This window comes from Myxocyprinus asiaticus, chromosome 1 (assembly GCF_019703515.2).
Source record: "Myxocyprinus asiaticus isolate MX2 ecotype Aquarium Trade chromosome 1, UBuf_Myxa_2, whole genome shotgun sequence".
NCBI classification, from domain to species: Eukaryota; Metazoa; Chordata; class Actinopteri; order Cypriniformes; family Catostomidae; genus Myxocyprinus; species Myxocyprinus asiaticus.
The window spans coordinates 52,515,209-52,531,931 of record NC_059344.1 but is presented as its reverse complement, the minus strand read 5'-3'; the positions used below and the strand labels follow the sequence as shown (position 1 = coordinate 52,531,931).

Below are 16,723 nucleotides of genomic sequence, written 5' to 3'. Positions count from 1 at the left end.
CTTCTATTCTCACCCTTACCGTTGGTCCTTAACTCTCACCCACTACACCCTATACTATGGAATTCTGTTCAGATCTGGGTCCAAATTCATAAATATTTGGATGGCAGAAAGGTACTATCTGTGCACCAGTTGCTAGAAACTATGTTTGCACAGCCTCTTAATGATCGTGCATTCTTACTTTGGCAAGAAAAAGGCATTCTTTCATTCAAAGATCTTTTTATTGATGGGAACTTTATTTCATTTGCACAATTAGAATCTCTATTCAAAATACCCAAGACCCATTTTTTTCAGATATTTACAGGTCCATGATTTTGTGCAAAAGAATTTCTGCTCTTTTCTCTCCCTTCCTGTACCAAATCCAATTGACCAGCTCTTTCCTGATAATCCAGCTCAGAGATGTACCATCTCTGGCCTGTATATAAAACTGGCATCTTTATTATAAGCCCCTGCCAACACAAAGAGATACTCTTGGCAATTAGATCTTAAAATTTGCTTGACTGACAAAGAATGGCATGAGGCTGTATATAGGGTTCATGGGTCTTCCATTTGTGCCAGACATAGTCTCATAGACCAGGTTGGCAAAGATATATCCTTCTATTGACCCCATATGTACGAGATGCAAGCAGTCTCCTGCTACACTTGCCCATATGTTTTGGTTTTGTCCCAAACTGCTTAATTTCTGGTCAATGATCTTTGAGACATACCCTGAAGTATTTAATAAAAATATAAATCCAAGCCCTCTTACAGCCATTTTGAGTGTTGTTGATGAGAGGATCCCTCTTCCAAAAAGGGATACCGATTGTATTGCTTTTACTTCTCTGTTGGCGAGGAGACTGATTTTGCTCAACTGGAAGCAGGCTTCCCCTCCTTCTTTTAAGCAATAGGCAAGAGATGTACTGCAGTTCTTAAGTCTGGAGAAGATAAGACTGAATTTGAGGGGTTCTGGATTCGAATTTGCTGTCATGTGGCGACCTTTCATAAGGTCTTCAAAAGCACTTATAGTTGAATTAGGTTGAGTCGATGGTGATTCCTGATTCTGGATAATATTTATATACATGTTTTTGTTTTTATATATGTACACAGTATTGTATGTTGTTTCTTGTGTCTTTTTTTTCTTTTCTCCTGTTTGTGCAGTACTGTCTTCTGTTATTGTGTGATTATGTGTACTGTTGATTGTTGCATAAATAAAAATGTAAAAAAAAAATATATATATATATATATAAAGAGCAGTAAAAAAAAAAAAAAAACCTCTGTATATGCATTTGCAACAGGTGATATGGAATATCATTTATGTTTTAGGTAGCCTAATAATACATGATGGTTTAAAATAATTTCTAACATTTGAAAGACTTTCTGCATCTATGTTTGAAATGTGCTGGAAATATTCATTTGATAATACTACGAGGTGGCATCTTGATTGTGAGTCATGGATTGGAGAGGCATCCCTGAGGGGTCCTGACGGGACGACCGACGGGAACCTGACGTAGGTATCTCCAACAGTGCCTGAACAGTCTGAGCGATGCGTGTGAGCCCCTCTTCCTCCAAAATCAGCTGGGGTGGACACAGCGTGTCCTAGTGGGGTTTGGGGGGGGGGCGGGGGAGATACATTCCAATATTAGCTTGTTTACCAAAAGTAGGCAAAAATAATAAGCAGTACACAATAAAAACATCTTGGCATATCAAACTTCCTGCCAGAACAAATGTTAGACTGTAAAAATCTGCAAATACAGGCTTCTGAGAGAGAATGCTATTTTCATACAGGGTGAAGTGCACTCTAAAAAGCAAGACACTAGACCTTAATATGAAATGCTTTCCATGCACATAAGGAGCCACATGAGGCATGCAAACACTAACAAAGATTTAAAGAACCCATCTGTCATCCCATATCCCTCAAGGACACAAAACATGCAAGATATCCAGGCACAGGTACAGAAATGAATGCATGTACACAGAGTGGCAATATGAGGCTGCATGCCACTAGAGACAGCACTTCGGCTGAGACAAATTAGCTATGTTCAGATTGGAAAACTACCTTACTTCTTAACTAACTTTTTGTAAAGTGTTACCTTCTGTTATATACTGCACATTTTGGCTAATGTAGTAGGTCATGTGAGTATTCTTTGCACACAGAAAATGTTCATACTGTGCACAGCATACATACTGAATACTGCAGAAAATTGTAAGAATAGTACAGTAGTATGCTATTCTGAACATAGTCTTTGTGAACACAGCTTTTGCTCTCAGTCACAACAAACATCAGCTCAGACACAGGAAGAACAAGCAAAGCATGCAGAGCAGCACAGCACTTGATCACACGATGCATTTCCTTGAATTGCCAACTATATTGTAAAGCAAAAGTGTTAAGGCACTGCCTCTCAGAGAAGAAGCCATTCAGTTCTAGCACTTGACAGAGAGGAAGTAATTTTATCTAACGGTGAAGTACTCATTGAGCATAAGAAGCAAACACTTCACCCTATTGAAAATCCATTATGCATTCCAATTTTTGAGTTCAGTCCACCCAAACAATAAGTATAAATTATGGGTGAGTGGTATATTTTAAAATCTGTTATTCTCAAAGGCTATATAGCACACATTAATATCAAGTTCAGCCTGAGTTCATTGCTGTAACACAATAAAAGCAAAGTGTAAAAGCATTTCCTGCACATGAAAAATTAGCCTACCAGTTCATTAATAAATAACAATTATAATCAGAAAACAACTGAACATAAATAGTTGCCCTCTTTCTTTGACACGGTAGCTCTGAAAGAACCAACTCTCTGCACATAATTGCTTAATTAGAGTATAACTGAATTGTGCACAGCTTAGATGCTTCTTATAATTGCACAATAAAATCACCTCGGATAGCATCCTAATTAGTGCACTTACACATATAACACTGGCAAAGATTAAAAAACACATCTAAGCTGAGTTTGCTCAAAACAATGACATTTGTATATTTTTCAAGGAATATTTCTCCCAAAAATGAAAATTCTGTCCTAATTTACTCATTTCAAACCTGTATGACTTCAAGCGGAACACAAAAGGTGTTTTCTCGGTTTGTCTTTCAATGCAATTGCAGTGATAGTGACTCATTTTAAAGCTTAAAATAATAATAAATAATAATAATAATAATAATAATAATAATAATAATAATAAAAGTAAACCAAAAGTAGTCCATGCGAATCGTGCCCCATATTCCAAGTCTTCTAAAGACACATGATAGGTTTTTGCGAGAAACAACCTGAAATTGAAGTCATTTTTAAGTGAAAATCTGGACATCTATTGGATTTCATGAGCATAATGATCCTTTTGGGTCCTTTTTAAAAGAAAACACTGGGTTCAATACAAGTAAAACTCAACAGCATTTGTGGCATAATGTTGATTACCACAATTATATATATATAGACTCCTCCCTCCATTACAATGAGGCACTTACAATGGAAGTAAATTGGACCAATCAGTAAATGGAAAATACTCACCGTTTCAAAAATATAGCCACAAGACGTAAACAATATGAGTGTTAACATAATTTTAGTGTTATAAAATTGCTTACTACTAACCTTTTCTGTGAAAAATTATATTGAATTTTACAACTTTGTTGCATTGACAACATAAACCCTAAAACGACAGTAAAAAAAAAATATGATTTAACCAACTTTACGGCTCAAATAATACATGTGCCACACTGTAAACTCCATTTGTGCTTTTATTTTTTTTAAGAATTCTTTTTTGTGGTTATGCCACAAATGCTGTCAATTGAGCTTAACTTGTAGATAGCCTTTAAGCTTTAATGTGAGGCACAGTTCATTGCCATTGCATTGACAAGATGGATGAAGATATTCATTAAAACATCTTTTGTTTTCCACATATGAAATTAAGTCATACAGGTTTTGATCGGCATGAGGGTGATTACATTTTGACTGAATTTACATTTTGGGTGAGCTGTTCCTTTAAGTGTGTCTTAAGTGTCCAATATATTTTGGGGCCACTGTTATGTTACAGGCTGAGTTACTTTTTCCTCCTACTCAAGAGCCACTTTGCAGTAGAGTTTAGTGCTTTGGTCTGATGAAACCAAAATGGAACTGTTGGGTGTAAATGCCAAGCACTGTGATTGGCACAATTTTGCCAAGAAGAATGAGCAAAATTATTTTGTCAATATGCTGAACACTGATAGAGACCTACCCACCGAGACTAATAGCTTGCTGCCAAAGGTGGTAGAATTAACTTGGGAGGGTGACTACTCATGCATTAAATTATTTTCATTGTTTAACTGATTTAGTAAAATGTCTGGACTTTATTTAACCTGTGACATCATAGAATACTTTGCAGTGCCAAGTGGCAAACTAAACATCCCTTTTTCAAGGCACTGTATTTTAAAGGTAATTTTGTAAAATCCAAATAACTTTAAAGATCTTTATTGTAAAGGGTTTAAACAATGTTTTCCATGCTTGTTCAATGAACCATAAACAATTAATGAACATGCACCTGTGGAATATTCGTTAAGACACTAACAGCTTACAGATGATAGGCAATTAAGGTCACAGTTATAAAAACTTAGGACACTAAAGAGACCTTTCTACTGACTCTGAGAAACACCAAAAGAAAGATGCCCAGGGTCCCTGCTCATCTGCGTGAACGTGCCTTAGGCATGCTGCATGGAGGCATGAGGACTGCAGATGTGGCCAGGGCAATAAATTGCAATGTCCGTACTGTGAGACGCCTAAGACAGCACTACAGGGAGACAGTAAGGACAGCTGATCGTCCTTGCAGTGGCAAGTTACCTTACGTGTAACAAAACCTGCACAGGATCAGTACATCTGAATATCACACCTGCGGGACAGGTATAGGATGGCAACAACAACTGTCCGAGATACACCAGGAACGCACAATCACTCCATCAGTGCTCAGACTGTCTGCAATAGGCTGAGAGAGGCTGGACTGAGGGTTTGTAGGCCTGTTGTAAGGCTGGTCCTTACAAGACATCACCGGCAGCATCGCCTATGGGCACAAACCCGCCTTTGCTGGACCAGACAGGACTGGGAAAAAGTGCTCTTCACAGACGAGTCACGGTTTTGTCTCACCAGGGGTGATGGTCGGACTCGCGTTTATCACTGAAGGAATGAGCGTTACAACGAGGCCTGTACTCTAGAGCGGGATCGATTTGGAGGTGGTTTCATGCTATAATGCAGTAATGTCAAATACTCATGTGGTGAATACTATTTATAGGAACTGAATATACAGTATGTGTAAACATACTTGCATAGCCAATATAAACACAGTGGAGTCTCAAATCTAAAACCAAAAGTGAAAATGCTTCTTAGGAACAAATCAGAATAAAAATTTGGGTGAAAAGTTTACATAAAAAGCAGAATTTATTATTATTTAGGAAATAAATGATAAGCTTTTATGACAGCATGCACTAGGGCTGGCATGGGATTGGTGCAAAACTGATGATCCATGTTATCCCAGCATGATTTAAAAATGTTCCAATGAGTACCTTGTGTGCTTTAATAGAAGCAAGGAAATCTGACCTTTCGTACAAAGGAGTCGTCAACACGGTCAGTGTCACAAATGTACTCAAATTGCAGAATCTTAAATATGTTTTCAATTTATGTTCTTTCTTTCTCTCTTTTCCCCAATCCAAACAATCAACACTTACCTTTTGGTAAAGGGCAGAGAATAGCTGGACTCGCAAGCTACAGAGATGAGATGACGTGAGGATTTCATCCTCAGTGGAGAGACAAAGAACTAAAGCAGAATTAATCGTGAGCGAGAGCAACACCGTCATAAACATTTGACAAAAGCACATGTAAAGCAGCAGACAACACGTATAAATCAGTGTATCCTTTTTTCTTTTTAATAATTTCTTTACAGAAAAAAAAAAAAATCTTCATTTCAATATAAACTTATTAACTTCTTAAATATACAGTATTTTATAAATATTACAAAACACATTGCATTAGGTTACACTAGGTAACATGTGGAGGGAAACATTCATATAGTTCTAGTGCCCACTAAACTGTCAAGAGTTTCATTTAGAGTATTTATCAGAAAATTGGTAGAATTATCAGTTGTCACCTGTGAAAGCCTTTCCATGCACATCATGTAACATATCACAACGTCCTTATTTCATATTGCAGAGGGCTCTAGAAGTTAGACACAGTCCCGCTAAGCTATGATCTATTATGTCCATTATCAGAGTGGACATTTAAAATGAAATGTCTATTATGATTAGCTTTAGTATTGACAATGTACATTGTAACTTACCAACTTATATGCACCTGAACAAACTCCCTTAAAGGGATAGTTCACCCACAAATGAACATTCTGTCATCATTTTCTCACCCTCATGTTGTTCCAAACCCATATGCGGAACACAAAAGGAGATGCAGAATGACAGCCTCAGTCACCATTCACTTTCTCTGTATAGAAAAAGATGCAATGAAAGTGTCTTTCTGCCTAACATCTCCTTTTGTGTTCCACAGAAGAAAGTCATATACTATAGGTTTGGAACAACATGAGGGTGAGCAAACAAAGCCAGAATTTTCATTTTTAGGTGAACTATCCCTGTAAAATATTTTAGACATCCTAGGGTGAGGGATTGTGTGTCGGTAACAACCAGTCATGACACATCCGCTCACCTACCCTCATTTCCCAGTCTCTCTCTCTCTCTCTCTCTCTCTCACACATACTCTCTCTCGCCTCTTATCGTTCTCTCCAGATGAGAGGCGGCTCGTTAGTAAACCATCTGCAAAGCTCCTAAATCACATTAAGTAGGCACGGAATACAAAAGCAACATCAACATACAGCACTGGGAAAGCTGGGTGCCATGGCACATTACAGAACCATAAAACCACTACTGCCACATTTAGAATCTGGACACGACAGCTGAAGAGTGTTGTAGAGAACCATAACTCACAACGGTCTCATCTTCAGTTAAAGAAATTACGTAATTTGTAATTTGGCAATGTCTGCTTATTCACAATGTGCTCCCACTAATAGTAGAACCGTGTGGACTTAAAAAAGACAACACAACTGTCCTCGTTGGCGATTGCCCAATCAAAGTCTTGCTCATTTTTTCCAGCTCAAAATGACCATGCATGCAATTGTATTACCTAATTAATCTGGCCAACTGAAATATCAATAACTGAATAAATGCCAGTAGTCCATTTTAGGAATGCGCTCAGTGGCACCACGTTTCCACTAATGCAGCTTGAGCAGAACATAGAACAGCAAACATAAATAAAACAATAAATTAATCTTGAACTGTTTGCATACATAAATTAAATTAAGTCGCTCTCAAGAAGACCAAAACAAACAAACAAACTGTAACAAGGTAACAGCTATGAATCATATAAGTACCATTAAAAAGTGTTGGAGCAGTTAGCTTTTATAACAGCACTGCCCTCTGGTGGTCACAGACAAGACAAGAAAGAAAGGAAAAAGTGGAAAAACAACAGAACAACAGTGACCCCCATTCATTTAGATATGGAAAACACGTGGATTAAACCAAATTCATTTCATAAGTAATATCACCACACTGTCAACATATTCCCAGATGCTACAAGCTCAATTGTGTTGCTGCTGTGATAACGAATGGAAATGCTACATAGAGACTGGAGTGAACCTGTGATCTTATATGAACTTTCTGCTGTGGAGGCACTTCAGATTATGACCTTTCAGAGCAAACAAGCGATTTAAAGCCCTTAAAGAGAAAAGGACATTCTCAAGGGAGAAAAATGGGGTGGGGAGTGGGTTAAAACTCTGAAGGTAAAAACTAAATCTTAAAAAGACATATAAACTACCCTGGAATCAACAGTGATGCTAAGGCAGTTTGGAAGCCCTTCATAAAGTGGAAACCATGTCTACATCCAGATAAAGTTCACATCTTTTGTAGAAAATCGAGTCTGTGGTCACCATCTGACTATTTATAAGCTATTTTATGGAGGAAAAAAATGTAAGTATTCCATCAAGAAACTTTAACAGCATCAGATATTCTCTGTTACAGTGTTTCAGTGATATTTCACCAATTTTAGAAACATCAGGCTCCTAAAACCTACAACTACATCATATGTCTCCAAAACTAAGATCTGTGGGGCACGTAAGTGTTTTTGGATGATCTAAAATGAATTATTGGTCAGGAGTTTGCTCTGATATGCCACTTTTGGCTCATATTCAAGAGCTATGTGCAGGCTGTGACTTTGCTCTGATAGGTTTATGGACTGTATGTGAAGTGCATGTGAAGATTATTTTGAGTTAGTTCATAGAACATGCAGCTCTGAAGGAGGCTGAGGCTAACACTCTGTTTAACATCTCCTTTTGTGTTCCACTGAAGAAAGGAAGTCATATGGGTTTGAAACAACATAAGTGGATGATTATTCATTTTGGGGGGAACTTTTTCGTGGGGAACTCCCTTTAGAAGGTGTATGGGAAGGTCTTTTCAACTGTGTGAGTGTGTGACTGTAAACAGTAGAGAGAAGAGATAAAGAATAAATGTACATATTAATACTCGCACTCTCACTCACACACGCACATACACATTTATGCTATAAGGTGACAGTATAACAGATAGAGCAAAGCCATAAGAAGAGAGTAGAAGAGCAGGAAGCCGGTGGAGAAGGTGACAGCAGGAGAGACAGAGGGAGAGGTGCTGTTCTCGTCTTCCTTCACCTCCTCCTCTCCTCCTGCTTTCGCCAGGAGTGCCTTCACACAGCGCTGCACTGCAGGTAGCTTACTGCACAGGATATCAGACGCTAAACACAACTCCATCTGAGAAAGATAGAGACAGACAAAGAGGAAGGAGGACAATGCAGAGAGGGCAAATAAAGACGGTTGGACACAGCGTTGAACAAAGGGCAAGACATTGCAGCAGGATCACTTAGGATACAAATAACAGAAAACGATGAGCACAAAAAAAGCAAATTTAGCTTGAAGCATACAATCAATTTCGAAAAACAACAAAGTATTAACTAGGCATGGGAATCGTAATGAACTTAATGATTCTGGGGCTGGATTAACATAACAAATTAAAGGAATATTCCGGATTCAATTTAAGTTCAATAGACTGCATTTGTGGCATAATGTTGATTACCTCGAAACTACCTCCTTTTTTAAAAATAAAATAAAAATCGAGGTTACAGTGAGGACCTTACAATGGAACTGAATGAGGACAATTTTTGGAGTGTTTAAAAGGCAGAAATAGGAAGCTTACAATTTTATAAAAGCACTTTAAATTAATTTCTCTGTTAAAACTTGTGTATTATTTGCGCTGTAAGTAAGGGATAATGTACAGTCATCTGGTTGTTATCGCAAAATAATCCCTGACAACGTGATCATGAGAAGCGGAGGGGTCTTGTATCACCCTGAAGGGGTTTATTCTGTGATAACAACCAGCTGACTGTACATTATGACATGAAACATTGATTTGTGCTGAAATTATGCAGTTATGTGAGAAGAAATAAACCACTGAACAGCTGAAATCCACCTGCAGTTTGCGTCGGAGTTCTGTTGGTGTTTATTTTGTAATTAATGAACATCTGACTGCTCATTATGCATCTTATTACAACACTACTTGCTAAATAAATAAATAAATGCACATGCACATTGATTTGAGTTGAAATCACTTTATTACCTTACTTGTCGAGATTGCACATCCGAGAAGTAGTAAAGATGGCTCAAATACCCACATGAACGGTCTGATACGTAGATGTGCGGTTGTTACTGAGCAATATCAGACCACTAGGTGGCGCCATTGACCAATCAGAATCAGGTATTCAACAGAGCCATGTAATAAAGTTGTTTTAATTGTCGCTTACAGGGATAACAGAGTTTACGATGTTACGTCGTCATGGCAACGAAGTTGTAAAATGGGATATAACTTTACACAGAAAAGTTTAGTAAGGGATTTTATCACACTAAAATCATGTTAACATGCATATTGTTTACATGTTGTGGCTAAACTTTTGAAACTGTATTTTAATGTTTATGAATTGGCCCCCTTCACTTCCATTGTAAGTGCCTCACTGTAACCCAGATTTTTTTAACAAATAGGGGGAAATTATTTTTGTGGTAATCAACATTATGCCACAAATGCTGTCGATTGAGCTTAACTTGTATTGAACCTGGAATATTCCTTTAAGAATCTATTTTCTAACTTAAGAAAAAAGTTACGAATATTTTCATTCCCAAAAAACCTTCTTAAGAATGTTCTTCATGAATTGCACATAGGAACATTCTTACACACTTCTTATAATTTATCCCAATAACTTTCTTCATTTTTTATTAAGAGGATTTTCGTGAATCGGGGCCCTGGTTCTGATTCACATTCCCTTTTTAACAATTCTATCAGTGCTTTAGGTACCTCAGGAGTTCAAGACAGAATCGTCTTTTTGACCAATTCATTAAAAGAACCACCTTGTAAGAGACGTTCATTTCTGAATCAGACATTAATACTCGTGACATTAACACAGGAGCCACCACAAAAAAATCAATGAAAAGATTTTCTCATTTACAAACAGCACAACTCAGAAAGACAAACAAAAAAGAAGATAATAAAAGAAACAAAGAATAAAATAAGAGCATTTTGTTTACCTCAGGGACTCCTAGTCTACGACATGCAGCAATGAAGTTTTCAACATTGAGGCGACACTTGGCAGCACTCAGCTTTGGCTGATCAGATAGAATCAGAGAGATGCACACACACACACACACACACACACACACACACACACACACTGATTACAATATAACTTAGGAAGAGCTTGTTAATAACTTGTATAAATCATCATCATACATCATGATCCATGTTTAGGGCTTGTTTTATAAGGTATCATATGAAGTTTTAGCCACAATGCGAACAAGATCCAAACATTTACTCACCACTGCCGGTGAGGGGATGTGAATGATTGACACAGAACGAGGTCGCACGTGATTGGCCAGCTGGCAGAGGACTGTGCCATTGGACAATGCCTCTCCCAGATCTTCAGGCAGAGTGATCTTCAGACGCGACTCCAGAGACTGAAAGAGAGAAAAATGATGACTGAAAAGTGAGAAGAAGGGTAGACAAGGAGTAAAAACGAAGGAAGGGAAGGTGAAACTAGAGGTGGAGAGGTAAATGAAAAAAAGGAGGTCTCTTTACCTTTTGCAGTTGTAAGATGTCCACTCTCTCCTCTCGTGGGGATTTGAGCATGGAGCGAGATTCACTGCGGCCAGACTCAGCTAAACTGTTTCCCGACCCTGAGAGCAAGAATGAAACATTGAATTCTAACAAACACTATTGTCCAAAATTAGATTATAAATCTTAAATGCATGTGTGTGCGCGCGTGTACCTGTCTTGACGTTGCAGCGTGAGGACGCACGGAATAAGAAGCTGTTGGGTTTGGGAGCAGAACCTGTGGGAGAACAGGGCTTCACGGGCGCATCTGGAAAGAAACATAAACAAGATATTGAATTACAGTACATCCAGAAAGAAAAACTTTTATTCAAGACTTAATGTCATAAGAAGACCTAAAGGCTCCAGGAAATGATTTGACAAAATGGTTGACACATTTCCTTCTGAAACAGGATGTAGGGGTGGAAATTCTTTTTTAAACAGCCATGTCAATAGCCTTTAGTTGAGGATACATCGCCAAACCATGATTTGCTAACTTGCCATTGATAGTTGGCAACAAGAGGTATTTATAATCTAGGATCAGGGGATGTTCTCATTTTAGAGATATTTAATTGGACAAACATTTGTATATTTTTACCCATTTTCCCAAAAGAGAAAGACCACACATTCGAAATGCGTATTTTTAAAAAGTTTGTCAATTACCAGGTGGCTTTAAAGCTAGCAGGCATGGACTAAAAGCAACAAAACTCCATTTTGTGTTTTTATTTACCATTTATTTATCATTTTATGGGTTCCTTAAAGGGATAGTTCACCCAAAAATGAAAATTCTCTCATCATTTACTCACACTCATACCATGCTGGATGTGTGTGACTTTCTTTCTTCTGCAGAACACAAATTAAGATTTTTAGAAGAATATCTCAGCTATGTAATGCAAGTGAATGGTGACCAGAACTTTGAATCTCCAAAAATCACATAAAGCATAAAAATACTTGGGACTCTAGTGGATAAATCCATGATTTAGAAGTGATATGATAAGTGTGGGTGAGAAACAGATCAATATTTAAGTTCTGTTTTTTACTATAAATCTCCACCTTTGATCAGCACCGACCAGTAGGCGGCGATATACATGAAGAATGCTAATGACCAAAAAACAAAAGAGAAGAATTGTAGTGAAAGTAGACATTTATAGGATGATCTGTTTCTCGCCCACACATATCATTTCACTTCAGAAGACATGGATTTAACCACAGGATTCATATGGATTATTTTTACGCTGACTTTGTGATTTTTGCAAATTCAAAGTTCTGGTCACCATTCACTTGCATTGTATGGACCCACAGAGCTGAGACATTCTTCTAAAAATCTTCATTTGTGTTCTGCAGAAGAAAAAGTCATACACATCTGGGATGGCATGAGGGTGAGTAAATGAGAGAATTTTCATTTTTGGGTGAACTATCTCTTTAAAAGCTTTTAATCAAAACATTTTCATTACTTAACTTTTTATTAAAATATTATGCAAGATAAAGAGCAGATGAAATATCTTTTAAGCTGGTTTGAAGAGTACCTGGGCGACTAATAGAGCGCTGCACTGACACAGGATGAGAAGATGAAGATACTTGATCTAGACTCTGAGGAAAAGAGAGAGAAAATAAGCAATGATTAGAAAGAATTACAATTAATTTTATGTATTTAAATTGTGAAATGAATAAGATGAAAACAGAATGAGGTAAAGGGAAAGCATAAAAATGTAGAGACTCACAGCACATCTCTGTTTTAAGCCATTGGGTGGAGAGCTGCTATCTGAGCTGTCACCACTAGAGGGAGACAGAGATGGACAAAAAAAGAGTGCAAAAAGCTAGAAAAACTGCTTTGAGAGTTTCACCAACTAGAAATCAACACCACAAAATCCTGACACCACAACCAAACAATGAATGTTTTACAAAAAGAACTGACTTTCTAAAAAGGTTTTTTGGATTTGGCTGTTCATTCATGTATGCCACATATGTTTTGATCCCCTGAGTGCCACTACTTCAAAGGCAGATTGTACTTTCTGTTTGGCAAATAGACTCAGATTACCACAACAGAATATTAACTTCAGCACGCACACAGGCATGCGCATTCAACCACAGAACACAAAACGCATATGCAGACCATTAGCGCCACTCTTACCCTGAAACACTTCCTGTTCCTCCGAGCTTGGCCGTCGTTGCCGAGTTACTTCCTGTTTTTACAGTGATCTTCTGCAAACTGTAAGAGATCAAACACTTATTAGTCAACAGCTTCATAATAAAGAAGAGAAACACAGACTTTGAACCTACAGAGAGAGGCATTATGGGACAGCCCTTCTGATGTTCTCTTTCTGGCTGTACTGTTTGTGTGACTGTATTTCACTTCATGATACAAGACTCTTAATGTGCTTTAAGACAGTAATGAAGTCATCATGGCATGCGACAACAGGTAACCAAGGTTTCCTTTACAACTTTGATGACGAAATATCACAGAGGTAATAAGAGAGGCCATTTTATGCACTTAAATGCCATTCCATGCAATAAAGACCTACTGTATATTAGCAAGACAGTGCCTCTAACATCCAAACTAAAACTTTTTGTTGGAAACGCATAGATTTTACTATGTTTATGCCTCTCATTCACACTAGAATGGCATTTTCTTCCATCGAAAACAGTTTCCATAACTGCATACTTTGGAAAACATTGATGGCAAACCAAAAACTGTTTTCAACTGGATTAGTGTGGATGTGAACTAAGACTCAACTAAGATGCAATCTGTTTTAAAGGGAGAGTTCACCCAAAAATTAAAATTCTCTCATCATAATGCCATCCCAGATGTGTATTTCTTTCTTTCTTCTGCAAAACACTAACAAATATTTTTAGAAGAATATCTCAGTTCTGTAGGTCCATACAATGCAAGTGAATGGTGACCAGAACTTTGATGGTCTTAAAAAGCATAAAAGTTATCCATACAACTCCAGTGGGAACATCCATGACTCCAGAAGTAATATAATAGGTTCACTTGCATTTTATGGACCTGCAGAGCCAAGATACTCTCATAAAAATCTCTACTTGTATTCAACAGAAAAAAGAAAGTCTTACACATCTGGGATGGCACGAGGAACTTTGATGTGAACATTGACCTGCAAATTTGTATAGCATAAAGCTGTTTGACCAATCTAAATATCATAGACATAAAATACATATTGCGTATACATAAACGCACACCAGTAACTGCAACATTCTATCTTCAGGGTTCCCGACCTTTTTGACCAACGCATTTCCATGACCTTTCCAGGCATCTATGCTTACTGGATACAGATTTTTTTTAAATCAGTTTGACCTGCTAATGAATAATCAGACCGATCTGTGAACCGTTTTAATGGATTCATTGAAAAGAACTGACAAATCGCACCTATTTATGGCTTGCGAGCCAGTTTTACTCAATATTTAGCTCATGAAATATTTCAGAGCAGAGAAAAACTAGATAAAATTATATTTACAATAGACGTTTCCATGACTTATCAATTACTTCAAAAACATTTTCAAGACTTTTCCAGGCCTGGAAAACACAATTTAAAAATTACCTGATATTTCCAGATTTTCCATGCCCATGGGAACCCTGTTTATTAATGCTCCAAGATACAATGTCTCTTGGCAACTGCAAACAGCCTACCATTAGGTTAATGTACCATATTTCTTGGCGTAATAATTGTTTATTCCATCTGGGAGGGGTGAGCCACAATTTGTCATGCTGTTCCATTTATATGTTGTTGTTGTTTTGTATTGTGTGTTGTTGCTTTGTGTCATGCTTAAAAACATGGTAAAATCATCCATGTTTTATGTATTGCCTCTCATGGCTTATTTATTTATTGCGTGCTTGTTTGACCACCCTTTATTTTTTTTTATGACAAAGATGCACTCTCACCCATTCACTCAAATTTCATTTCAACACTTCCTTAATATTTTCAATACCTTCCCCCCCTCGAAACTCACGTGCTAGCTCTGTCTTTCTGCCGCTGTGCTCTCTCTCTCTCCTGCCAGATGAGCAGGTTTCCAGGCTTCCTCCTTTCCTCTAGAGTGGGGCTGGATGGAGAGCCAGAATCTGAACCATCTCCAATCACAAATATCCTGACAAGAAGAGAGCAAGTGAGAAATTTAGGTCTTTCAGTCCATTCTCATTACAGAACTACACACCAAAAATGTTCAAGAAAAGTTACCCCAAAATGCAACAACATTTAGTTAATAAATGACACTAGTGGTTGCCAGGGCATCAATATGTAGTTGTTAAGGTGTTCCGAGAGGTTTTGAGTGCATTGCAATGTGGTTGCGAAGGCGTTGCTTTGTTTCGAGTCTCTCCTTCGATGTAACTTTTTTGGGATTTATACCCATTTTCTTGTCCACCATTCAAAAATATTAATATTAACCTTAACTGGTCATAATTTTAAGTATTATTCTTGTCCTTGGAACAAAAGGTGCAGGATAAGTTACGTGCCGAAATGCAAAATATAGTAATAGTGACGCTTGCTTAGCTTGCACCACTAATTAAAATAACAATGTCTGAGACAATTACACCAACAGTTCTGTCAACAAACTCATAGAACAACTTTTATCATCTGCTTTTTACTGTATAATGCATGTCTGTGGGACACACTCAAAGTAGATGAGTAACACTTGAATCTGACAAGGTACTCAACTCTAAGCTGTGGGAGGAAGCTCGCATGTTTCAAACTGTTGACTTTTCCCAGCACTCCCTCACAGACTGACCTTGCACAACCAGAGTGGAGGGGGTATTCAACTCACTTTAATTAACAGCCTCTGTTTCATGGCAACTGTTTGACTTGAGCATTTAACATATTGACTAAACGACGTCACTGTGGCCTTCAAATAACTCACAAACAGGAAAAAATTTCTAATTCTAGTTTCATCTTTGTAATTCTAACTGTCTTGCATTTCATTTTCTGTCTTTGTATTTTGAACTCAATAAAGAACAAATCTTCTTCACAGTGCATCTTGGAGCAACTTTAGTCATGGTTTATTCCACTCTGTGCCCTCAGAAGAGCTACTGGAAATTTTCCAGCCTGCTGTCATGAGGGATGCCATCCTCTCCTCCTCCATTTAATATATCATGCCCCTACACACACTACATAGCACAAGAATAGATAGTCTCGGTCTCGACAGCATTACCAGCTTTATTCAAATGCATTCAAATTCTGCGCTCTTTGTTATGACATCACCCTCGTTAATCCTGCATTGTCTAGTGTGAAAGCATTATGTAGAGTGCTATGTTTTGTGTGTAACAGGCTAGTCAGATTACTGATCTTTTTAAGAGCCTGCAATTGCATGACTGTGGACGCATGCACCCAAAACCAATCAAATTATAAAAATCAGATTACATGTATCTTGCCAATCCAAAGGTATTTTACGTGAGTAAAATGCAAACCAATTCCTTGTACCTCAAAGTTGTACTCTGGGGGCCTTTTTGGCAACTTGCCACAAAATATTATGGTCCTTCCAAGGCAGCCTCCATCTTGACAATACATTTCTAACACTGGCAAAGTGTGTCCTGTTTTCTGTAAATAGCAGAGAAGACCTGAACCTGTA

General features: G+C 37.7%; 1 protein-coding gene across 3 annotated transcripts in view; it reads right to left on the bottom strand.

The window, feature by feature from the left end:
- Positions 1 to 212: 212 nt before the first annotated feature.
- lrch4 (leucine-rich repeats and calponin homology (CH) domain containing 4) overlaps positions 213 to 16,723 on the bottom strand; it is a 69,435-nt gene continuing 52,924 nt past the window's right edge. For 2 of the 3 annotated variants that reach the window (XM_051698311.1, XM_051698291.1), the window contains exons 10-18: positions 15,116 to 15,250; positions 13,281 to 13,358; positions 12,871 to 12,925; positions 12,676 to 12,739; positions 11,328 to 11,420; positions 11,138 to 11,235; positions 10,879 to 11,016; positions 10,591 to 10,668; positions 3,521 to 8,769 (exon numbers count right to left, since the gene is read on the bottom strand). In XM_051698311.1, coding sequence (XP_051554271.1) covers positions 8,542 to 8,769; positions 10,591 to 10,668; positions 10,879 to 11,016; positions 11,138 to 11,235; positions 11,328 to 11,420; positions 12,676 to 12,739; positions 12,871 to 12,925; positions 13,281 to 13,358; positions 15,116 to 15,250 — 967 coding nt within the window. In that variant the 3' untranslated portion in view covers positions 3,521 to 8,541. Of the gene's footprint in view, positions 1,573 to 3,520; positions 8,770 to 10,590; positions 10,669 to 10,878; positions 11,017 to 11,137; positions 11,236 to 11,327; positions 11,421 to 12,675; positions 12,740 to 12,870; positions 12,926 to 13,280; positions 13,359 to 15,115; positions 15,251 to 16,723 lie in introns of those variants that run through there. The other variant, XM_051698300.1, reaches the window with a different exon arrangement.